Here is a 23786-nt window from a genome sequence, read left to right as displayed (position 1 = left end):
TAAATAAAATATATTTTCTGTATACGAAATAGGTTAACTATAAGGTTCTACTGTATAGCACAGGGAATTATACTCAATACCTTGTGATAACCTATAATAGAAAATAATCTGAAAAGAATATATATGTATGTATGACTGAATCACTTTGCTATATGCTTGAAACCAATACAACATTGTAAATTAATTATAATTCAATAAAAATATACATTCTATCCACTCAGTGTGCTGTACACTTATAATTCATGGACTTTTCGGTAGATATACTTCAATAATAAGCTTTAAAAATTCTATCATCTTATCTTGGTAAAATCGGAGAAGGCAATGGCAACTCACTCCAGTACTCTTGCCTGGAAAATCCCATGGACGGAGGAGCCTGGTGAGCTGCAGTCCACGGGGTCGCTAATTGTCGGACACAACTGAGCAACTTCACTTTCACTTTCATGCATTGGAGAAGGACATGGCAACCCACTCCAGTGTTCTTGCCTGGAGAATCCCAGGGGCGGGGGAGCCTGGTGGGCTGCCACCTATGGGGTCGCACAGAGTCGGACACGACTGAAGCGACTTAAGCAGCATCTTGATAAAATACCTTATTCGCCACTTGGAAGGCTAGGTTCTCCATGGCATTCTGAGCTAGAAAGTGACATGGGAGCTCAAACCTGGGGCTCTGTGACAATCTAGAGGATGGGATGCGGTGGGAGGGGAGAGGGAGGTCCAGGAGGGAAGGGATGTGTGTATACCTATGGCTGATTCATGTTGGTGCATGGCAGAAACCAACACAGTACTATAAGCAATTATCCTCCAAAAAAGTAATTTTTTTTTTTAAAGGAAACAGAAAAAAAAGAGAAAGTGACATGGAGAGAGCCAGTCCCCAGCCCGCAGCCGGCAACTTGCTCATTCCTGCTCCACCCACACTGGACACCCTGACCTGGAACCTCCAAGCTGCATCCACAGGCCCTGCAAATGGCCTCCCACTGACCACCTCTCGTCCCTAAGGGCACACCCACCCATCAGCATGGCTGCCCTGATGGGACAAACCCCAGGCTGAGGCCTGCCCAGCCCAGAAGTAGATTGATAGACAATGAAACTAGGCACTTTCAGGTGCCTTGGGTATATTTCTGAGTACCAAGAGCATGGCTAAGGGTGAGGTGTTGTGGGTATGACCCCTTGAACCCCAGATACCTGGCCCTGCAGGGAGGGGTGTAGCCTTAAGAGACAAGAGTGAAGCCCCCTAATCTGAAGGGCCTGGCAGGATCCCTTCGCCTTGGTCTAATACAGTGCTGTGGGTCACAGAACTTGCAAGAAGATGTAGAGAAGCAGGAGAGAGATCAGGAGAACAAGATGGTTAAAGGTATCCAGGAGACTGGGTCATCTGGGAGGGAAGACTCACTGAGCAACACACCCTCGTGCTTGAGTCAAGCTGAAGTTACCTTGATGCTCATGGCTCTAGAAAACTAAAGAAGAGAACCTAATCTTGAACTAAGTCAGGAAAGACTGCAGTCAGACCTGAGGAGGAAGCTCCTGGCTGTCAAGATGTGGTGTTACCGCCTGTAAAGCCTGGATTCAGCCAGTCTATGTCATGGTTGGAGTTCTGGGCTTGGCCAGCTGTGCTGCCTTGGGTAACAGAGTGGCTTCCTTGGGGCCTCAGTTTCCTCATATGTAGAATGGAGATAATAAGAGTATCTGCCTCCTGAGGCTGTTATAAGGATGCAGTCATGTGCGTGGCATGTTTCCTTAGCTGGCTGGTAAATCTTGCCTCCCCCATTGGCTTCCCAGCTCCTTGCATGGGCTCTGTGAGTCTCAGTTTTCTCACAGATAAAATGGGGATGAAGGGACCACTCTGGTGGTCCAGTGGCTAAGACTCCACACTCCCAAAGCAGGGGGCCTGGGTTTGATCCCTGGTCAGGGAACTAAATCCCACATGCTGCAACTAAGAATTCATTTGCCACAACTAACTAGTTCGTATGTTGCAACTAAGGATTCCACATGCTGCGACGAAGATCAAAGAGCCAACATGCAACTAAGACCCAGTGCAGCCAAATAAATAAAAATTTTCAAGTGGAGGTGAAGATGCTAATTTCATGGGGCTCTTTTAGCTTCAAGGACAGTGTCAAGGTCTTAGACTCCATCCTTACTGATAGCTGAGGAAGGCTCCAGAATTTCTCCTGCAGAAGCTTCAGTTAAGATGAAGGACCACCACGCCTGTGGTTACACATTCTCCTTCCTGAAGTCCAGGGGCTGAGGAGGGTGGTCTCTAGAGATGCAGAAGCAGAGAGGAGGTGAGAGGCCGAGAGAACACCTTGCTGGCGGGTGGGTGAGGCCAGCTTGGCATCCCTCACCAGCCATACTCTGTCCCTAGTTGAGGTTCCATCCTTCGGATGAGGGCTTGGCATTTCCCAGGTCAAGCCAGTACCCCTCTAGGGCTTTGCTATTGGGAGGGGCCTGGCTGGCAGCAAGGGATCTGGTGTTCGTCATGCGTGATGTTCATTCGGCCAGCCTCCCTCTTCCTTCCCACCTGTGCGCACAGTGACAGCAGTTCTTGCGATGGCTGGGGTTGGGGCTTGGAGTCAGGCCAGCTGAAGAGGCAGGGAGGATGCCACCAGGGCACCCCGCCGCCTGCAGAATGGCCGCAGTAGCACTGGCTAGCTTGGGGGAAAGGGAAGCTGGGAGAAACCAGGTGTGAAAGGAGCCAGGGAAAGAGGAAAGCACGATCGTTGGCCAGAAACAAGAGCTTCTGAAGAGAACAAGTATGTACCAACTTCAAGTTTAGAATGAAGCAGATCTTGCAGAAATGAATAGATGGTGACTTCCCCAAAGACAAGGCTTTTGTAGACTTGGGGGCAAATTCTGATGATAAAGAAACAGAAACTAATCAGAATTCTTGCAATCCAAAACTATTAATATCTGGTCAGGGCCAACTCCATGATATAGAAAGATTTTTAAAATTTATGTATGCCTTACCTCTTTCCAGAAGGATTTGTGCTTTTGTTTTTGTTTTTTGGCACGGAGAATCTTAGTTCCCTTCAACCAAGCATTGAACCCGTGCCTACTGTAGGGGAAACATGGAGTCCTAACCACTTGACTGCCAGGGAAGTCCCTCCAGAAGGATTTGAATTGCCTGACAGCAAATATTCATTCTAACAACAACAAATATTTATTGAGCATCTACTATGAACTTGACCAGCATAGAGAAGGCTGTGATGTGGGAGACAGAGCCTGCCCTCAAGGAGCTTGTAACACAGAACACATGGGTTGAATAACAAAATGAAAAGAGAAAATCAGGATCAAGGTGAAGAAGATGACAAATAGAGGTCACTGCAGGTGCAAGGATTGAGTTCATGTTTCAGTTTTTTGACAGTCAGGACTTCGAGGGAAACATACTTTAACAACAAGGAGAAATCACACTAGTTCCTCAGGGAGAAATCTAGGTGAATATTGAATTGTAAAAGTCAAGTAAAAAATCATCTATATCAGACACATGAACATAAGAATTGGTTTGGGAAAGAAAGAAGATTCTGATTGTTTTCTAGTATGTGTGATGGGATTGGATGCAAAGGAGCATAAGGGATTAAGAAGAATGAGAACTTCTACAGCTGAAAGTAATGTGAGAGGTGAGAGCCCATGACTCTACCTTCTTCCAGTTTAATAGGTGAGAAAACAGAGGCCCAGGAAGCAGTGACTTGCCCAAGGCCACCTCTCTCCACCCGTACCAAAATGGTCACAGGGCCACTTCTGCCAGCTTCGTACATGTAGAAAGCTTCCCAGTGACTTGCACAAGTGCCCGAATAAGAAACCTCCCAGGGACTTCCCTGGTGGTCCAGCAGTTAAGAATCCGCCTGCTAATGCAGGGGACATGGGTTCCATGCCTGGTCTGGGAATATCCCAAGTGCCTCAGGCAACTAAGCCCAGGCACCACAAGAGAAGCCACCTCAATAAGAAGCCCGCGCACCACAATTAGAGAGTAGCCCCCACTCACTACAACTAGAGAAAGCCCAGACTCAACAACGAAGACCCAGTGCAGCCAAAAATAAATAAAATAAAAAAGAAAACTCCCAGAGGTTCAGAAATAGTATTAACAAACCCAAGGCAGCAGCTTTCAAGCTGAAGGTCAAATGTAATCTTGACTGAAAGTCATCCTTTGAGGACCAAGCTAGAATACGAAAAAGTAAATCCTTGCTCCAGGTAGCAATCCCAGAACTCCACTTCTGCATCTGAATGGCAGTGGGAGGGAAAAGCTCTGGCCCCAGCAGAGCTGAGTTCAGAGCCCAGGCTTTAAGACCTGAGTCCTCATCTATAAAATGGACGGAGTTTCGTTCTAACTCATGATGTGTATACAGACACCAGCACATGCACAGCATTGCCAAACATACTGACGTGCTCCTTGATGGGCAAACAGGTCACACCAAGTGAGGTTTTTAAACTAAGACTCAGACACGTAAGCATCATATGACCTGTTGAGAAATAAAACAGTAATAGGAATTATTTGCAAATGGAGTCAGGATGGAAAAAATTCTCTGGGGAACTGAGACCATGGGGATGAGGCTCACTTCAGCCCCTGGGACAGCAGCCCACTCAGATGGGGGGCTGCATCTTCTTGGGCGTGCTTTGAACCTTGGAGCTGTTAACCACTTGGGGCCTAAGCTGAGCGATGGGACCCAGGTTGTGCTACCTTTCAAAGTCAGCAGAACAATGTGCCCAGAGCCATGGGTCACACCCAGGGATGAGGTTTTAATTTATTCTGCTCCTTAGGTCTGCTCATGACACTGTCATGATTCACGTGTACAACAGGCACTCTTAGGAACCTCTGTTGCCCACATGCCCTTACTGAGTGTATTACACATAGCATGGAGTTATGTTTTTGTTTACTGACCCCCATTATATGCTCGGCACTGGGGGAGGCAAGCACAAGGTGACGAGAACTCATGTGTAAGACTTCTCTGGTGGTCTAGTGGCTAAGACCATGAGCTCCCAATGCAGGGGGCCTGGGTTTGATCCCCGGTCAGGGAACTGGATCCTAAGAGTTTGCATGCTGCAACTAACGATCCCGCATGCTACAAATAAGACCTAGCACATCCCAATAAATAAATAAATAATGACACATGTGTATTCTACAATAACACATGTGTAGTGTAGAAGATGCCCATGAGAAAGGGCGCTGGGAATATAGGGCATAGCTGTCCTGGGGAGTCGATGAGAAGAGAAGGGAGGGATGACATATTCTCTTCTTGTTGGACAGAAGATCTGGAATCTCAGACTCAGAGAGGATTTTGATCTGGGTCTCAAAGGCGCTGGTGGTAAAGAACCCGCCTGCCAATGTAGGAGACACAGGTTCGATCCCTGGGCTGGGAATATCCCCTGGCAAAGGAAATGGCAACCCACTCCCGTATTCTTGCCTGGAGAATCTAATGGACGGTGGAGCCTGACGCGCTCTAGTCCATGGGGGTTGCAGAGTCAGACATGACTAAACTGACTTAGCAAGCAGGCACTCAAAGGTAAAATGGAATTTGAGCAGCTGAGTGTGGGGAGAGGAGATAGCAAAGTGTTTCCATGAACACGCACAGAGGGACTCCTGGGGGCTTATGAAAGGTACACCTGACGTGGTGGTGCCTTTGTGCCCACAAAAGTGCAGAGACATGGGAGGTTTTAGAGCAGGGGAGCGACAGCCTCAGAGAGCCAGGTTAGGGGGACTTCCCTCATGGTCCGGGATAAGAATGCATCTTCCTATGCAGAGGACACAGGTTTGATCCCTGGTCGGGGAACTAGGATTTCATGTGTTGCGTGGTGCAGCCAAAGAAATAGAGAAAGAAAGACAGCCAGGTTAGGAAGATACGTGGTGAGGAGCTGGACAGGATGTGAGATGCTGGCTCGCCCCTGCCGCCATAGTCCCTATTTGCATTCCTAATGGGCCCTGCGTGGAGATTGGCTTTCCTCGCTGGCCCAGCTGGCTCTGGCAGATAAGTGGGACTCTGTGCCCAGGGGCAGGGCGCTTGGTCCTGTCGCTCCCATCCCCCTCACATACATACATACACAGACACACACACACAGACACACACACACCACACACACACAGACACACACACACACCACACACACACACACCACACACCACACACACAGAGGTCCTTCCTGTTTTTCCAGCCTAGCTGGAGTGAATTGTCTGCCAGTGTGCTAGTCTCCATTCAGGTGACGAGGATTTCCTGATGGCCACAGGCCTCAGAAGAGCCCTCTGGCTCTTGGTCCTTTACCCTCCCCGCTCCTTGCCTCTCTTCCCACCTTCCACCACCATGTCCCTTCTGAGGAGTCCCATGCCTGGCTGACCTCAGGTCAGGCCTGCAATCTCTGCACTAGTTTGGGAGAACCTGGGCATTCTCTGTGGCCACTTGACCTCCAACCTCTGCTCCCTCCCCTCAGTGCTTCCCACTGAACCTTAAGACCACCACAAGAAGGGGCTGAGAACCCCCCTGTCTGGGTCCCATTCCTTCCTCCTATGCTGGAAATACCAAATCTCTAAGCTCAAAGACTCAGAGACTCCTGGCGGGTCCATCATCAGCACTCTTTGACCAGGGACTGCATCTTACTCCTCTTCTCTTGTAGGACTAGTGATGATAGGTTTTCTGCTTCTCAAGGACTTTTGTAAAAATCCTTCCTTCTGAAGCTCTTAACAGCCCTGCAGGTGGGCAGGGCAAAGGGCTTCCTTATCATCGCCCATTTTGCAGATGAGAAAACCGAGGCCTGGGGGAGGTTAGAGACTCATGTGTGATCTCACAGCTGTTTGAGTGTAAAGTTTTGTGCTCAACACTCCCCACCCTGCCCTGAGGTCACCTCTCAATGACACCATCCGCTCAACCAGATACAGATAGTCCAAACAGCTAGCAGTCCAAGGCCAGCAGCATGTCCAGCTGGGGCCCAGAACAGCAGAGGGATTTGCATAATGTCACACCACAGCCAGCGGCAGAACCAGGTCTCAGGTCCCCTAACTCCCTGCCCAGAAACCTCCCACCACCCCACACTGCCCCATCTTGTCTCCCAACATACTTCCCCTAGATGTATGGATGTGCCTGACATTGCTGGAATTTACTCCACACACATAATGAGGCCATTTTGAGAAGGTCCGCCTCAGGGGGAACCAGAGAGCTGTCTAGTGTCCCCATCCTGACCCCTGCCAACTCCTCCCGGCTGTGCAAGGCAAGTTGCAAACAGATAAACAGAGTCCATCAGCCTGCGCTCCCTTACCCCCTGCCCCCGACACACCTTGCTAGCTTCAAGAACGAGAGGCGGAGTTTGGGGTTTTGAAGCTGTGAAGAAGGCTGCATGGGAATTAAGTAGTGGAGAGGTGTCGCAGACTGGTTGCCGCACGGGTCAGCGTTCATAGAATGAGTCCAGATGTCACCACAGCCAGTAACCGACCAAGTGAGAGGCTGCTTGTCTACAGCACTGAAGTGATTTTAACTTTAGCAGCTGAATTATTTGAGCAAACTCTGGGAGATAGTGAAGGACAGGGAAGCCTGGCGTGCTGTGGCCCATGGGGTCGCAAAGAGTCGGACGTAACTGAGCAACTGAACAAGTTGAATTGTAGTGACTCCCTAAGATATCAGTTTAATGTGAGGATAGGAAAGTTTCTCTCCCTCCAACACAAGGCTGACCCGGCCTGGAGAACCTTCTGGATCTAAGGCAACCGCTGTGCCACGTACCACAGGTTGCCTGATAGCAAAGAAGTGGGTCTCGACCTCTGAGTACAGAGCCAGGTCCCCAGCTTCCCAGCCCACGGCCCACTGAGAGTCAAGCAACAGGAAAGGAGTTAAGGTGAAGGAAGAACCCAGAAGCAGCCGTAGGATAGACCCCCGGAAGGAAAGCATAGGGTTGCGGCCTCTGGAAGATTCTAGAAGCCCTCTGCTCAGGTGGGTTAGCTATATTCAGCTGCCCAGGAGCTGAGAGGAGACCAAGTGATCTTCCTGACGCAGTCCCGCTTCCCAGCCCCCTCTGCATCCCAGACCCCCCTGCAGGAGTCCCGGGAGATGGGACTCTTCCCTTTTCCTCTACCCCTCCTCTCTCAGGAACTCTTCCTGCTCCCTGTCCTAGTCTCCCACTGAGAACAGGGAATTCCCTCTCCAGCAACAGGAGCCACAGGGACAAGACCTGGAGGGGGAGGGGGTGGGAGGCGCTCCCCTGCTGCTGCCCCCCTCGTACCTCCACCCCCCCAAAGAATGTAATTAAGCAGCAGGCCTCTGCCAGGAGCCAAGCTTTCTGCCTTCCGTCTATAAATCACCTTCTGAATCATCTCTCAGCTCCTGGAGGAGTAACTGCTCCTCAGGCTGCTCCAGGCAGCCCCAGTGCCACTCCCCCCCCACCCACCCCGCACCCTCGCCAGCCCGGGAACCTGCCTCCCCCACCCCTCCCTGGTCCAGCCCAAGGTGGCTCCAGGTCGCAGCTGGAAGTGGCAGTGGCTCAGGAGTCCAGCGAACTGTGGGATGGGAGGAGGAGGGTTAGGGGAAAACACACTGCCCTCTCTGCCCCCTCTTCCCTGGGCAGGCAAACAGCAGAGCCTAGGTTAGCCTAGCCTAGCTTCCTCAGGTTAAGTATAGCGCCTCAGGCTCCTGGTCTCCAGTACCAAGTTAAAGGGACAAGTTGGCTCTGAGGATAAAGAGAAAACAGGCTCAGACGGTAAAGAATCTGCCGGCAATGGAGGAGACCCGGGTTTGATCCCTGGGTTGGGAAGATCTCCTGGATAAGGGAATGGCAACCCACTCCAGTATTCTTGCCTGAAGAATTCCAGGGACAGAGGAGCCTGGTGGGCTGCAGTCCACGGGGTGGCAAACAGTTGGACACGAATGAGTGAGTAACACACAAATACACACACAGATAGGGTCAACCTGGGAAAACTTCTTGGGAGTGGCAAGTTTCGATCTAGAACTTAAAGGAATCAAAAGAGCTTGCAGACGGGGGTAAAACTAACATGTAGTTAGTTACTTCCAGTATGCTAGGCATTATAAAGAGAGCTTTACCTGTATTCACTTATTCAATCTTCACAACAACCCTATGAGGTAGGAACAGTCACTGTTCTCATTTTACAGATGGGGAAACTGAGGCTCAGAGAGGTGAACTTGCTGCAGGTCATCCACCACCACAGGAATGTGAATGCAGGCAGTCGGGCTCCAAGAGGAATGTGAGTGTCCAGGGAAAATGAGGTTTGGAGGTGTAAGCAGGTGGACTTGGCAGCTTTGGGAGTTAGGTCAGATGGGGCTGCAGAACGAAAGGGCTGGGCTGCCTACGGAAGGCTCTGTCTGCACGGGTGGCCCAGAGGGGTGGGGGAGGCAGGCTCCCAGGGGAGTGCACTGGGGCCACCTGGAGCTCCCTGCTTCACAGCCCTGAATCAGGTTCCTGTCATAGCCCTGCAGACTCCAAGAGGCAGAAGAGATCCCTCAGGCTGCTTAAGAAAAATGAAGCCTAGAGGGAGACACAGAGAAGGAAAGGGACTCATCTGAGGTCACACAGCCTGTCGGCGGTAAACTCCGCCCTCAGACTTAGTCTGTGCACTCAAGCTCTGCTCACTTCCAGACACACAGTAATGTGAATAGGGAGGTGTAGCGTCAGGGTGGTACTAACCTTTGAGGAGGGAGTTGGGCTCACCAGCTTCCCTAATTAGGAATAGGGAGTAGAGAATGTCCTTTCCCTCCCTGGTGGCTTTACAAGGATTCTGTGGCTCACGGCAGGATGAGTGGAAAAGGCCAGAAGGCCAGATGCCCCTCAACCTCTGGGCTGACCACATTCTGAGACCAGACAAGTCTTCCTTTTCCCTCACGCTCCCTGGAAGTGTCTGTTAGCTATATCCTCCTCTGAGAAGAGCTGCCTTTCCTGCCCCAACCCCAGGCTCCTTGTCTCCTGCCCAGACTCAGGAGAGATCTGTTCAGAGTCTAGAGAGAACCTCCAGGTCAGAGCTCCCTTCCCCTACCTCGCATCCATAACACCTCTGCCTGAGCACCACCCATGTTTATTAGCATTAAGTTCTGTAGTGGGCAGGATGGGAGATGCTTGCTTGGCCAAGCCTGTTCTTTGGGGATTTTCACCTAGAGCCCTCGCTGTCCACCTCAGTTTCTGAACCAGCGATTGAGCAAGCACCCCAAAGCCAGACGGTGTGAGTGGTGGCAGATTCTAGCTGGGTTCACCACTGGGAAAGCTGCAGGGAGGGAGGGAGCATGCCTGCTAGAGAACTTGGCACCTCAGTCCAGCTCCGGCCTCTTTTGACCTCCATCCAAAGTTCTTCCCACCAGGCAAATGTTCCAGATCCTTCCCAAATGAGAGGCCCTCAGATACCTGGGGTGAGGGTGATGCTCAGGGCCCAGATGCACCCATCACTCACCTCTTGGCCCCACAGATGTTGACAAAATACTCTGAAATTCTGGGAGAACTTTCCCTGACTGCTACCCCTCCCCCATACCTTCCCCCCATATATTAAAAAAGGTTCTTCGGAGAACATAACTCAGCTCCATTCTCCTGTTTGTGCAGTGCAGTGCTCAGTCGTGGCCGACCCTCTGCAACCCCATGGACTGAAGCCCACCAGTCTCCTCTGTCCGTGGAATTTTCCAGGCGAGAATCCTGTGGTGGGTTGCCATTTCCTACTCCAGCATTATAATAATATTTGACCTGGGTTTTGCAATTGTTGCCATTTCAATGGTTGTTGGCCTTTTTTCTTTATTTTTTCAAGCAAAATGGGGGCCCATCAGAAGACAAACAGACCAACAACCACTTTTGCTCCCTTCGGACAGCAAGCCCCGCCCACAGTGGGGGTGGGGTGGGCAGGAGGGTGGTGAACTCATTTCCAAGAGACCCGGATTAATTTCCCACCACCTCCCCCGAGGGTAAGGCCTGCCCTGGAAGGGAGACCACCCGGTTACAGCCTGGCCATCCGATCTGGTATCTGCCCATCTGTCTGTCTGTGTGTCTGTCTGTGGGATCAACAGCCTCCAGCCAGCTCAGCTCCTCGCCAGCCCCAGCCCCAGCCAGCTGTAATTCCTGCCTGTTACAAGTGTTAACACCTGGCCCGGGGCCTTCCTCCCCCGCAGTCTCCAGGTGCCTCTCTGAGCCCCGCCCACTGACCCCCACAGGGTTTGACTGAACATGTTCACAAGCCTCTGAAAGGCGGGTGGAGGTGGGAGTGGGTGGGGGAGGTAGCAGGACATCTGACAGATGGGGAAACTGAGGTAGGGCTTAGGGCAAGTGCTCGAAAGGGGAAATGGCTCCCAGGATGGTGGAGAGAGCTCAGCTGTTCTTATTTTCCAGATCTCTGCCCTCGACTTCTGCTGAGCGTTTTCACCCAAGCTGGGAAGCAGAGGTAGGCTAGTGATTCCTGCGTGAGGAAACAGAGGCCCAGAGGGTTGTGTCCCACAGAGGTGGTTCCCGACCCCCAGCACAGGCCCCTTCCATCAGGGCCTCCGCCTCTGGAATGCAGCAGGCACTAGGCTGGGCTCTAATAAGACTGTTCATTTTTTCCCCCAAGAAGGAGAAGAAAGACAAGTTCCTCCACCAGGCGCTAACTGGGACTGACAAGAAGAATTACAGAAATCAGTGCCGCCCCCACTGCTTCCTGTCCCAACTCTTCCACTACCTGGCTGCAAGGCCCTGGAACATCTCTTCCTTTCATGAGCCTCTATCTGATGCCCCTCCTTGTTGCCCGGCCTTCTGGTCTACCTTCTGGAGGCTTGGGCCTGAACAGTGAGTAACACTGCGGGTGGGGTGCTATCCTTGATGGGTGGCACAGACAGAAATCCCAGCTGAACAGTTTCCCTTTAAAGTCCCTCCTAGGGAATGTGTGAGCTGGGTGGGCCGAAGAGGGCAGGCTGTGATGGGCTAGAGAACTGGAATCTGGCTGCCCTGGGGGCAGAGTAGAAACAGGAATCTGAGGCCTGTCTACTCTACTGTCCCTGTCCCAGCCTCGGCCCCCTGCTCTGGCCCTGAGAACATGACACGCTCTGCCCTAGCTCCAAGACCAAAGACAAACGGCATAAGAAGGGAGGGCTGGTGACACAGTCCTCGGGCAGACAGGATGAGCTTGTGCCAAGCAAGGCTCTGCACCTCCCTTTGCCCATGCTGCCCAGCCCCAGATCCCAAGTCCCTGAGCCCCTTTCAGCCTCCTCGCTAAACCCTTGTCTCCTGCAGGACTATCCCTGCAGGACCATGGATGCCCACCAAGCCTCCAAGCTTAGAATGTCATTCACACTTACAGGTCATATGACTGCAAACATATCCACAGGTCATACCCCTGCAAACCTACCCAGAGCCACGGGCCCTACCATAGTCACTGCCACCTGAGGACAGCGTCACGGGCAGACCCGGACACGGCCCTCACACTCATACTCACAATCAGGTCATGGCCACGAGCACTGATATCCATGCACAAAGACATCTGTGGAGCTTTCCCCTTATACGGTCATGAAGGCATGTGCACACATGCACACGCACATGCATGCATACACACACACAACACTCACATGCCCAGTCATGAATACAGTCACGCAGTGTCATCAGCAGACACAGGTGCTGACCTCTACATGGGCACAGATACTTCTAGACTTTCTCTGTCACACACACACTTCACAGAATCAGCCGCTTGCCAACACTTGCATGCAAAGACATAGTACACCCTGGGCTATGGATTCCCCCAGGCACATTTCACACAAGTTCACATCCACAGTCTCCCATTTGCAGGCACAGATGCTCCTTCAAACGGAGGGACGCTAATGTACAGATGACACTCCTTAGGGTCATAGACCTAAACACACATACTTGCACACACACACCTCTCTGCCCAGACAAAGCAACACCTCTGTCCCCATCCCCAACCCCAAATAAGCCATGTGTCCAGCAATTATGTTAGGGCCAATGTCCTGGCTTTCCAGGTTTTTCCAGCATCTTCCTATTGGGTGGTCCCCATCTGAATGATCCCCAATACACCACTACACAGCAGACCCCCACCACTCCCTACCAGCACTGCCCCCCAAAAGTGCTCTTGTCCAGCTCATAGGAGAGGGGAACCCGGTCTTTCCCCCTTGGTTTCTGCAGCCTATCGGTCTCCAAGCCTTCTCTTTCCACCTTCCCCACCAACCCCGAGGTCCCTGGGAAAGCAGAGAACAGCATCCCCTTGGCCAGAGGATCGGAAAAGGGTCGGGAAGGGCCAGTGAGGCAGGACTGGTTTCTGCAGCAGCCTTCCCCTCAACCAGCAAAGCCTCCAACCTGGAATTCCTGGCTGCCCCCACCACCCTGGGGACTTCTTTATGTTCAGGAGGCCTCAGGCCAGCCCACCAAGATGGGAAGGACTGGCTGGGCAGAAGAAAGATTTCTCCTTGGGTGTCTGTCCTGGGAGCTACTCTCAGCAGCCCCCTTGGCCATGCCCTGCTCCTACTCCCATCCCGCCCTCCTGAACACCCAGACACAAATGCTGCCACCCCAAACAACTGGAGACAGGTTCAGGGTGTGACCCCCAAACCTCCTGGCTCTGCTCCTCCTATCCCAGGCTGGGCAGGGGGTGGTTAAGAAGGGAAAAGGGGACATGCTGGTAGCACGCCTCTCTGACTTTCATCCTGGGGCCACAGACCCTCTGCTCACTCACAGATCCCAAATTCTTCCTCCTCACCTTCCACCCCACCCCACCCCCCCACCCCGGGCCGAGGCTCTCCTACATCCAGGAGGGGAAGATTCTTTAATTAAAGTTTTCCGGAATGCAGGGGGCTGGAGACTGAGGAGAGGCGGGGTGTAATTTAGAGAGCTGGTTTCAGTGTGTCTTTCCCCTCTGGCCTCTGGGACCTGCTGGTAGCGATGAGGCCGCTTGGAAAACAAGGGGACTCCCTGGAACTGGGGCTCCCAAAGGGCTGTTTATTCCATGGCCAGTTCCCCCATACAGGCACAACCCCCACCCCCAAACACCGCGCCTGGTTTCCCAGCCTTATTTACTAAAAATGTCTTTTGTATCCGCATTTCTCAGGGACTGAATCCTCCTCTCCCTCTCTCCCTTTCTCTTCGGTCCTTGGTTTTTCCAAAAGGAACGAATTTGACATGGAGAATTGGGCTTTTGGTCAAAGAACAAATCCACCCCCCTCCCAAACAACTACATTTTCAAGGAGCCCCGCTTTTGCCAGGATGGACAAGCAAGAAATGAATTAAATCCGAATTCAATGGCATCTCGGATCAGCACATACCATATTCACTTCTGAGGCTCAAGATTAATCTAGAGCAGAGTGGGGAGAATCTGATGAAATCCACCCCCCACCATTACCCTGCCCCGGGGATCCCTGAAGCCACTGGGGTCTAAAATATGAAGGCACGGGGGGGTTATTGTGGGGAAATCTCTTGATGGAGGTGCCGGAGGAGATGGGGGTGGCAACGAAGGAACAGGATGATTTTGCCCATGAAGACCCCAAAATGGAGAAGAGGAGTGGCTGCGCCCCAGGGACCTCGCTGGATTTCCAGAAACCCAACTGCAAGCAAATGGAGGGTCTTCAGGGGGCCCCCAGATTGGGACGGGTTGAGGGTTAGGATCTAAGAATAAGAGACCCTCTGAGATGGGGAAAGTCCTCAAGCCTCTGCAGCGACTAGCAAGGAAAATGGTGCTTATCAGAGAAGCCAGGAGTTGGATTCTAAAGGCGACACCAGCAGAAAATCCGGGGGTGGGAGGGGGGCGGTGGGCGAGTGTGGAGCTGGAGGGAGGTAAGAAGAAAGGAGCCCCAGCCCTGCCGCAGCCCACCCTCGGCTGGCGCCCCCCCCACCTCCCTGGGGCTCCGTGGAGAAATCGGGCCCCGGGCAGATAAGAGGCGAGTCTTACCACCAAATTGGGTAGCCGGCGAGGACCCTGGTGCCACCGAGCAGGAGGCCGAGGAGCAGCCGGAGCAGGTGGGGCTCCATTAGAAGCGGCGCCGAGGAGGAAGTTTGCCCGCGACCATGAAGAGGGGGAGAGACGCCCCCAATAGTTGGAACAAAGTCCACTTGAGATTGGAAATGACTTTCGGGCTTGTCAGAAGCGCACCTCCACCCGCAGCTGCCCCCTTCCCGAGCCCAGCGCGGAGCAGCCGGGTTTGAGGATGTCAGCGAGCAGCCAATCAGAGCCCGCGGCCTAAGGTAAGAGATGAGTCTGTAGTTCAGCCTGTCAATCACGCGCCCCTCCCGCCCGGCCCACGAGTCTGGCTCGGGGAAGGGCATCGCCCAGCAAACTTGGGCAAAGCCCGCGCCCCGGACCCAGTGGGAACTTGAGGGGGGACACGGCACCTCGGACCCTCCGCCGGCCCAGAACCGCCGCGGCCCCCCGCCAGCCAGGTTTAGGGAGCCGGGGCTGTGACTGGGTGTTGACGTGGAGCCGAGTTGGCGTGGGTATTGACGGGTGGCTCCTCTTCTCTCCGGAGACCGTGACCTCTTGGGACTTGGGCCCGTGAGGAATCGAGAGCAGAAAGGACAAGGATGTTTCCAGAAGCTTCGCTCGGGCAGGACAGGACCCAAGGGTCTCAGAGGGGGTTGGGAAATGCTACCCCTCCCAGCCTCCCGAGCCCGCGAGCGGGCCGGGCCCCTCGACCCGGCCGCGGGAGGTGGCTTCCCGTGTCTTCAAGAAGCGAGCGGAAAGGTCCGCGAAGGCTCGCAGGTCTGGCTGCGGGCGGCGCCGGGGGGCCGAGCCGAGTGTCATTTGAGTCTTTTGTCAGGGATCAGATCGGTATCGGGACCTCCTGCTGCCTTTGCATTTCCTGCAACTGACACCAGCGGCCAGTTGCATTTCCTGCGCTCGGAGCCGTGTCACTTTCTCCTCCTTGAGGGGTTCAGGCCTGGCCTCAAGCTCAGGTCAGAAGGACACCCGCAGTCCCATTTGAATCTTCTGGATGAACCGTTTACCGGGCGTGAAAGGCAGTAGCCCCACCAGGGAAGCCGCTGGGGCCCTCAGGGGACCTTGCTGCCAAGATACCCCTGCCCTGCCCACCTCTCCTGCTTGAGGTTCTTAGCTCCAACCTGGGACTTAGTGATAATGCCCCCTTTCCCTGTGTGCACACCAAAGGTATCTAAATACCCCACCCCTGGCCATAAGAAAAGTCTTTCCAAGGCCTCCCTGGGTTCTTTCTCTCCTCTCCTTCCCAAGTCAAGGAATTAGGTCTGCCTTGAGCAGTGCTGAGATTGAAGCCGGATTTGGGGGCCCTTGACCCCTATCACCTGGATGCCTGCCCCCCAACCCTGCTCTCAGGCCACTCAAGGCCCCCAAAGCACTCTGGGTGGGGGCAGGAGCAGAGCTGAAGCATCTCTGGGCCTGGGGCAAAGACAGTAAGGCCAATAAGAGGGTTTGAGGACAGTGACTCCTGGAACTGCATCAGGAAGCTGACCCCCAGCACTGGGAGGCTGGGAATGGCAGAGTCTCCACAGGGGGGGGGCTTGGCTGGAGGAAGTCTGTGCCAGGGGGCCAGACATTCCTGGCCTTTGATCTGGGCCACCCATGCCTATAGCTTGAACCCACTGCCCCTACCCATCCTGAGAGCCCTCAGCGCACAAGGCTGTGATGGGCGCGGGGAGCTTGGAAAACTGGCCCGAGGGCATCAAGGGTCGGGAGAGCCGCCTGGGCTTGTCACGGCTTCTGGCGCGTTCCTAGCCCGGTGCTTGACTGGAGGGCGGGGGGTGGGGGGGGTTGTTGGGGGGGGTGCGGTGTGCTGGTTGGAGATGAAAGAGAGGAGGGGAGGAAAGGGGAGAATAGGGAAAGACAGAGTAGTGAAAATAGAGAGCGCATCAGAGAGGGCCTGAGAGAGAAAGAGCAAAGAGCGGGAGAGATGAGAGCGAGGGGAGACTAGCAGAGGGAGCCCGCAGAAAAAGAAGGGGAAGAAACGGGGAGGGAGAGACAGAGATGGGGAAGGATGAGAAAGGCGAAGAGAAAGCCCCAACCTGCTCAGGACAGTGGATGGGGGTGGAGACTGTGGAGTGGGGACCTTAAGAGATGGCTCTGTGGCAGGCTGATTTCTGATTCACCTGGAAAGTGGGTTGCGGGGAATCTGCCTTTTTCCCTGACATTGGAACCTTAGGGCCCTGACTCTAGAGGGCATAGAGCCCTCCGCACACATCCTTCCTGGCCTGCTAAGTTCGACCCGGAGCTCTGCCCTCCCCAACGGGGAACTCTCTGATGGTTTTCCTGCCTGCTTGAACTCCAGTCCTGCCTGATAGTTTGGGAGGCTCCGGAACCCCACAATCGTCTTTATTAGAGCTGAGGAGGACTGCCTTTCCCTGGGCCACCAAGACACCACGGTGGATGCAGTGTAGCCAGGATGGGGTGTGGGGCGGTGTGAGGGGAAAGAAGGATTAGATGGCTTCTTTGGGGTCATGTCTGGGTCCCAAGATTCCATAGGTGCCAGCCTGGGAGGTGGGGGCAGGAGATTCCGAAGGCTGTGGGAGGGGTGGGGTGGGGGTTGACTTGCCCAGCCAGCGAGCCCAGGTTGAGCAGGCAAGCTTGGCCATTCATTCCCTTATACATGTATCCTGATGCCTCCTCCAGGCAGCCTGGGAGCACCGGGAGACCCGGGGTGTGAGCCTGGGGAAGAGAATGGAAGCTGAGATAGGGTCACAAGTGGGCGGTAGGGTGGAATCCTGGACTTGTGCTGGCCTCACAGCCCGAGGAAGGAAGGAGAGCCTGGGAGAGGCGATGTGGGAACCTGCCAGCGGAGCAGCACAGGCGCCCTGGAGGATGGAAGCTGTGTGGGGATTTCCCCCCACTTGAAAGCTCCCCAGAAGAGGGGATTCCTGAGCCCTTTCCCCTCCCCTGCCAGGTGTCCTTCCTTCAACACAGGCTTAATTTCCTTCCTCCCGCCGGCCCAACGCTGCCGGTGGGAACGCAGGAATGGTCCCTGCCCGGGAGGGGGAGGGCACCCCCTAGACATGTGTCACAAACGGAAACACCCTCTGTTTCTTGGGCACCCGAACCGCACTTGGTAGGGAAAGGGTTAAATTCACTCCAAGGCCAGCCGGGGCGGGGTGGGGGCGGTGGAGGCGTCCGCGTTGGACCCCGAGGCCTCCGCCTGCGTGGTAAGGTGGCCTCTTGAAAGCGGCCTAGGGGCTGAAGGCTGGCACGTGGGAAGCACTCTGGGTTGTGTGAGGACGTCGGGAGTGATTGCCCGTCCCCGTCCCACCCCTACCGCTCTCGGTGCCCCGAGGTTCACTTCGACGTGCGTTAACCGGGGGCATGTCTTTGGCCGGTGGGTATTCAGCGCCGCTCGACCCGGCTCCCTGCGGAGCCACCGCCGAGACAAAGGACTGGGTGGCCCGGTCCCCGCCCGCCCGGGCGCACGCCCGCCCGCCCGCTGGGGTCTACCGGTCTATCGCGGGCAGGGAGAAGGAGATCGTCGATTCAGCCTTCCGTGCTTCACTTGTGCTGGGAACATGTTCGAAGGCCGCTGGGGCCCAGGAGCCGGGACCGGACCAGCCTGGGGAGGATGAAGGGAGAGAGGGCAAAGCCTCTGCGGGGTGGGGCGGGGTGGCGGGTGGAGGGAGATGCAGCAAGGGCCGATGCCCTGCAACCTCGCGACTCTTGCAGGGAACCGCACGAAGAGAGCGCGTGGGGGCTCTGTCCCAGAGGGAGCTCGGGGATGGCAAGGGGCTTTGAACTTTACCACCAAGAGCTACAGGCGTCTTTCTAAAGAACAATTTCAAGCGAGGTTCTCCTCGGAGGCCTCTGGAAAGCTAGACAACCGGAGAGGGCACCCTGGTGGCAGGTGGTTCCTAGCGTGGATGGTGGGTGCAGGACTTAATCGAGCAAGATTCTTTCAACTGCCCAGTATAGAGGTAGCGTCTTGGAAACGCAGGAAGCCTGCACTGGGTGAGCACATAGCTGAGTAACAAACGCCTACGGAAGCCGGCCTCTCTGTCGCCCAGCCCCGGCGCGCCCCCTGGCGGCGGTGCTGATAATAAGGCAGGAAGTCTGTTGCCAACGAAGGTCGCCCCGCCCCGCCCCGCCCCGCCCCGCGCGCGCACCCGCCGGCTGGAAGCCGAAACCTTTGTTGGTGAGCAGCCCGGATCTTGGGGATCCCGGTTAAGTAGGCATCCTCGTGAGTGAATGCCTTTAATCTACTTCGCAATCCCCGAGCTTAGCTAGGGATCAGGTGTGCGTGGCTTTAGGCTCCCCTCTCCTCCCCACCCAGGTGTCTCCCTTGGGAGAGCTGGCCGCGCCCCAAGATGCAGGACGCAGACTGGCCGGTGTGATGCCCCAGGCTTCCACTCCTGGGCACCAGCAGGCGGTGGCCATGTGGCTGCCTCAACCTTATGTCAAGGTGTGGGAGGCTTCAGACAGCCGGGTGATGTCACTTAGTCCTTCCTGACCCGGCCCACTCACGGGCACCCCTAGACCACAGGTGCCACCTGTGGGACCATAAGAGGTTATCCCTGTCACAGTAGCTCCTCCTGTCTTAGTCCTCTCTAGTTCCCTAAGGGCATTTTGGAAAGTGATTTGGGGTCAAAGTCCTTTAGAAGGGAGGGAGCTACCGAAAATTCGGGTGAGGGGGGCACCCCTGGCCAGCTGCTTGTCATCTCTGAGCCTCCTCTCCTCCATCCAGGTGGGTAATACTTTGTATCTCATAGGGAGCTGTCAGCGTTAAATGAGAACCGTGCTGACAGAACGCCAGACCGCGGATGGTGAATAATAAATATGGGGTTTCTTTCTTCTCCTCTTAGGGGCTAAGGAATCAGCGGCTGCCTTGGATTGCTGCTTCTGCTCCTGTCAGCCTCAGCTGAGCGGCTCCTCAGGCGCCCAGGAGCCTCCTCCAGATGGATTTATCCAGGAAAATCTTGTCTGACCTCCCAACTTGAGACCTATCTCACCATCTCCTCTTCAGAGAGACCCCCCAAACTCTTAGCTGCTCCCCATCCTGTCCCTCTGGGCCTCTTATTACACCTTATTTTTCTACACAGCCCTGAACACTGACCTTATATTCCATATATTCTATATCAAATGTGTCTGTCAAACTACCCACTTAACGTTGTCTACTCTCTACTTTAAAACTAAATTCTGCCCAAGCCCCAACACCCAGAGCAGGATCCTGGACAGAGCAAGCCCCTTCTATATATTGCTGATGACTGGCTGAGGGGAGCGAGGGAGGAGGCAGAGGCTGAGGCCCCAGATGAGGGGACCATTGTCTGAGATCCTTATGGCCCTCTGGGGTTCCCATCTTGAGTAGATCCTGGCATCGAGAATTCCCCATCCACCCTAGCTACCCCACTCTGCGTTTTGGCTCCTGTCTCCTGCCCAGGTGACACCTGCACTGCTCCAGGTGGGCTGAGATCAGAGGTTGGCTGGCTGTCGAGACATGGCCGCCACACAGGACACTTGAGGCTTGATGGGCCTTGTGCTGCCAGACCTGCTCTCTGCCCCTCTTTCCCTCCCTCACTTTCCCTTTTCTTCCAACACTTCAGTCTTTTTCCATCCTTTTTGATTCTGCCTTTGCCTCGGAGCCCTGAGCCCCCACCCAGACATGACTGGCTTGCCTGAGCAGGGACCTGGGGCATGAACCCCAGGTCAGTTCCTGCCCAGGGAAGTGCTCCTTCCCTGGGCAAGTAGAGCCAGACCTCCGGGTGGCTGTCTGGGTGTGGCTGACATGGTTTCTCGTGATCAGGACTGTTGCTCCCAGTTTTCCTTCTACTCCCCGATGAGTGGGACATAACCAGGAAGGGGAGCCCCGGATGCAACCCAAGAGCCATCTCTGCCTTCTTCTGTCTCCAGCCTCAGCCAAACTGAGGCCCCCTTTCACCTGGGCTCCAGGGCAGGAAAGTGTTTCTGTTTTTCCCGTCTCCCACAAACATGTATTTCGTGCCTGCTGTGGGCAAAGCCTGGGGCTGAGCTCTGGGGCTCCATCTTCAAGGGGACCCCAGGAGCACAGCAGGTGCTCTGTGTGCACAGGGTCAGGGGGTGACTCCATTCAACACATTTTTATAGCGCACAGAATATTTATTGGAAGGACTGATGCTGAAGCTAAAGCTCCAGAAGAACTGACTCATTGGAAAAGACCCTGATGCTGGGAAAGATTGAGGGCAGGAAGAGAAGCGGGCAACAGAGGATGAGATGGTTGGATGGCATCACTGACTCAATGGACATGAGTTTGAGCAAACTCAGGGAGATAATGAAGGACAGGGAAGGCTGGCGTGCTGCAGTCCATGGAGTTGCAAAGAGTCAGACAAGACTTAGCCACTACACAATGATGAAGGATGAGCATTAATAAACAAAAACTGTCCTGGTGTTGGCCTTGCCATCTCTGGGGGAAACAGTCATCCGGGAGATAATCAGATAAGTGTTTCCTTTACACCAAGATAGGAGCTGTGACGGTTCTTTTCATCCCAGAGATCTTGAGGGGGAAGACTTTTGTGGGGGCACGATAAGGAGATAGGGTAGAACAAACCAGAGCTTATTCTTGGAGGTGATGCAGAAATCACTGGTCAAATCCTGGTTTGTACTCTCCTGAGTTCTGCCAGCTAATTATGCTCCCCACAAACCAGAGCAGCCAGCAGCAGCCATTGCTGGAAACTCACATGGGCCCAAGCATTGGCTCTGGGTCCAGGGAGCCTGGACACATGGATGTGCGCCCAGTGGTGAGAGTTGCCTCACTAGGCATCCAGGAGCAGGTGGCTGTGGCTGGCACAGGTGCAGGCGAGTCCTTGTGCAGACCAGAGACACCTGTCTGGCCTTGTCCCACATCTGGCATAGCCCATCTCCTCTGCCCATTTGCCTTTGCTTCCAGGTGAGGCCTGAATGGGGTTTCATGTCTGGCTGGAGAGACCCTCTGTCTGAGTGGTTGTCTTAGAGCCCAAATCTCATGCCAGCACCCCAACCCATTATCTGCCCTCTCTGAGCCTGTTTCCTCATCTGCGAAATGGGTGTAATAACACCTGCTTCAAAAGACTGTTGCCTGTTCAGTGGAGTGATTTCTACAGTGTCAGAAATGGCACTTGGGACATGTTAAGTGCCCCTTCCATTCCTTTATGATAGCTGATCTGTCTCGATGGCAGTCTTCTGTTTAGGTTGTAGTGTAGCTTCCACTGATGGTGGCCTCTTTCTTCATCAGTTTGTTCTGGCTCCCCCACCTGACTCAAAGAGAAATTCTGATTGGTCTAAGCCAGTCATGGAAACCCATTCCCCTTGCTTGGGATTCATTTAAGGGTAGATATGGGATCCAGTTTAGGCTAATGAGACAGGAAGGGAGGTCTGCTGGAGGGTACAAAAACTTTTCTGCCAAAAGATTTTTTGGGCCCTTCAAATGATACTGTTCTCATCCCTTCATGGCAAATAGATGGAGAAACAATGGAAATAGTGACAGACTTTATTTTGGGGGGATCCAAAATCACTGCAGATGGTGACTGCAGCCATGAAATTAAAAGACGCTCCTTGGAAGAAAAGCTGTGACCAACCCAGACAGCATATTAAAAAGCAAAGACATTACTTTGCCAACAAAGGTCCATCTAGTCAAAGCTATGGTTTTTCCAGTAGACATGTATGGATGTGAGAGTTGGATTATAAAGAAAGAATTGATGCTTTTGAACTGTGGTGTTGGAGAAGACTCTTGAGAGTCCCTTGGACTGCAAGGAGATCCAATCAGTCCATCCTAAAGAAAATCAGTCCTGAATATTCATTGGAAGGACTGATGCTGAAGCTGAAGCTCCAATACATTGGCCACCTGATGCGAAGAACTTGGAACCACTGGAAAAGACCCTGATGCTGGGAAAGATTGAAGGTGGGAGGAGAAGGAGACAACAGAGAATGAGATGGTTGGATGGCATCACTGACTCAATGTACATGAGTTTGAGTAAGCTCCTGCAGTTGGTGATGGACAGGGAAGCCTGGCATGCTGCCGTCCATGGGGTCACAAAGAGTCGGACACGACTGAATGACTGAACTGAACTGAACTGAAAATGATACTATACACATTGCTTTTTCCTGCTTTTGAACATTATTATATCTGAGTGTGATGCCTGGAGCACCAGCAGCCATTCTGTGCCATGAGGGAAGCTGCCTGAGGATGAGGCTGACTAACAGAGGAAGAACAGAACAAAAACAGAGAAAGAAACTGGGTCTCTGATATCACTGCTAAGATATTAGCTGACCGCAGGGGAGTCCTGCCTCAGAAATTCTTGTTATATGAAATAATACAGTTTCCTTGTTGTTTAGGCTACTTTAGTCTGTTACTTTCAGCCAAAGCCCTCCTAACTGAATTCTATATTCTCCTGCCTGGTATAGGGCAGTTAGTAAAGTGTTACTGATTGATTTACAAATTGAGTCGCTTTAAGTGTTGGTCACTTTTCTTTTTCTTGGCTTTGGGGGCTTTAGTTTGACTGGGAGTGAGGTTACAAATTGGAGCCTGGAGCTGGGAGACTCACTCTGACACAGTTTGGGGGAAGAAGGAAATAACAAAAGGGAGGTGTAGCGTTGAGGTGGAGCTTAAAGTTAATCCAGAATAAAGTTCCATTTGGTGTTGCTTTTTCTTCAAACAGCTACAGCTTGACTACTAATGAGTATAGAGTATCTTCTAGAGATGATGTAATGTTTTGGAGTTAGACAATGGTGTTGCCTACACAACTTACTGAATGAAGCAGAAGTCAGTGGTACACTATAAAATGGTGAATTTCATGGTATGTGAATTATATCTTCATGGTTTTAAAGACAGAAAAACAAGCTGTGGCAATTCACGTGCCTTTCTTCCACACTCTCTCTCCACCTGTGATCTTAGCCCTGCAATCACTGGCCTTCTCAGGCCCCCCACTTCCGCACATCCACGCACCACTTTCTGAGGCTGCTGCTCAGAGGGGCTGGA

At 53.4% G+C, this 23786-nt stretch overlaps 2 protein-coding genes across 2 annotated transcripts in view; one reads left to right on the top strand and one right to left on the bottom strand.

Annotated features, from left to right (window-relative positions):
- WNT3 (Wnt family member 3) overlaps window positions 1-14889 on the bottom strand; it is a 47692-nt gene extending 32803 nt beyond the window's left edge. Inside the window, exon 1 of the mRNA XM_068978946.1 lies at window positions 14810-14889. Coding sequence (XP_068835047.1) covers window positions 14810-14889 — 80 coding nt within the window. The remainder of the gene's footprint in view (window positions 1-14809) is intronic.
- Window positions 14890-18178: 3289 nt separating this feature from the next.
- WNT9B (Wnt family member 9B) overlaps window positions 18179-23786 on the top strand; it is a 44879-nt gene continuing 39271 nt past the window's right edge. The window contains exons 1-2 of the mRNA XM_068977489.1: window positions 18179-18454; window positions 19134-19262. Coding sequence (XP_068833590.1) covers window positions 18179-18454; window positions 19134-19262 — 405 coding nt within the window. The remainder of the gene's footprint in view (window positions 18455-19133; window positions 19263-23786) is intronic.

The sequence above is a fragment of the Capricornis sumatraensis genome, chromosome 8 (assembly GCF_032405125.1).
Source record: "Capricornis sumatraensis isolate serow.1 chromosome 8, serow.2, whole genome shotgun sequence".
Lineage (NCBI taxonomy): Eukaryota > Metazoa > Chordata > Mammalia > Artiodactyla > Bovidae > Capricornis > Capricornis sumatraensis.
Note: the sequence above shows the minus strand (reverse complement) of the source record. Positions and strands in the feature narration are given on the sequence as shown.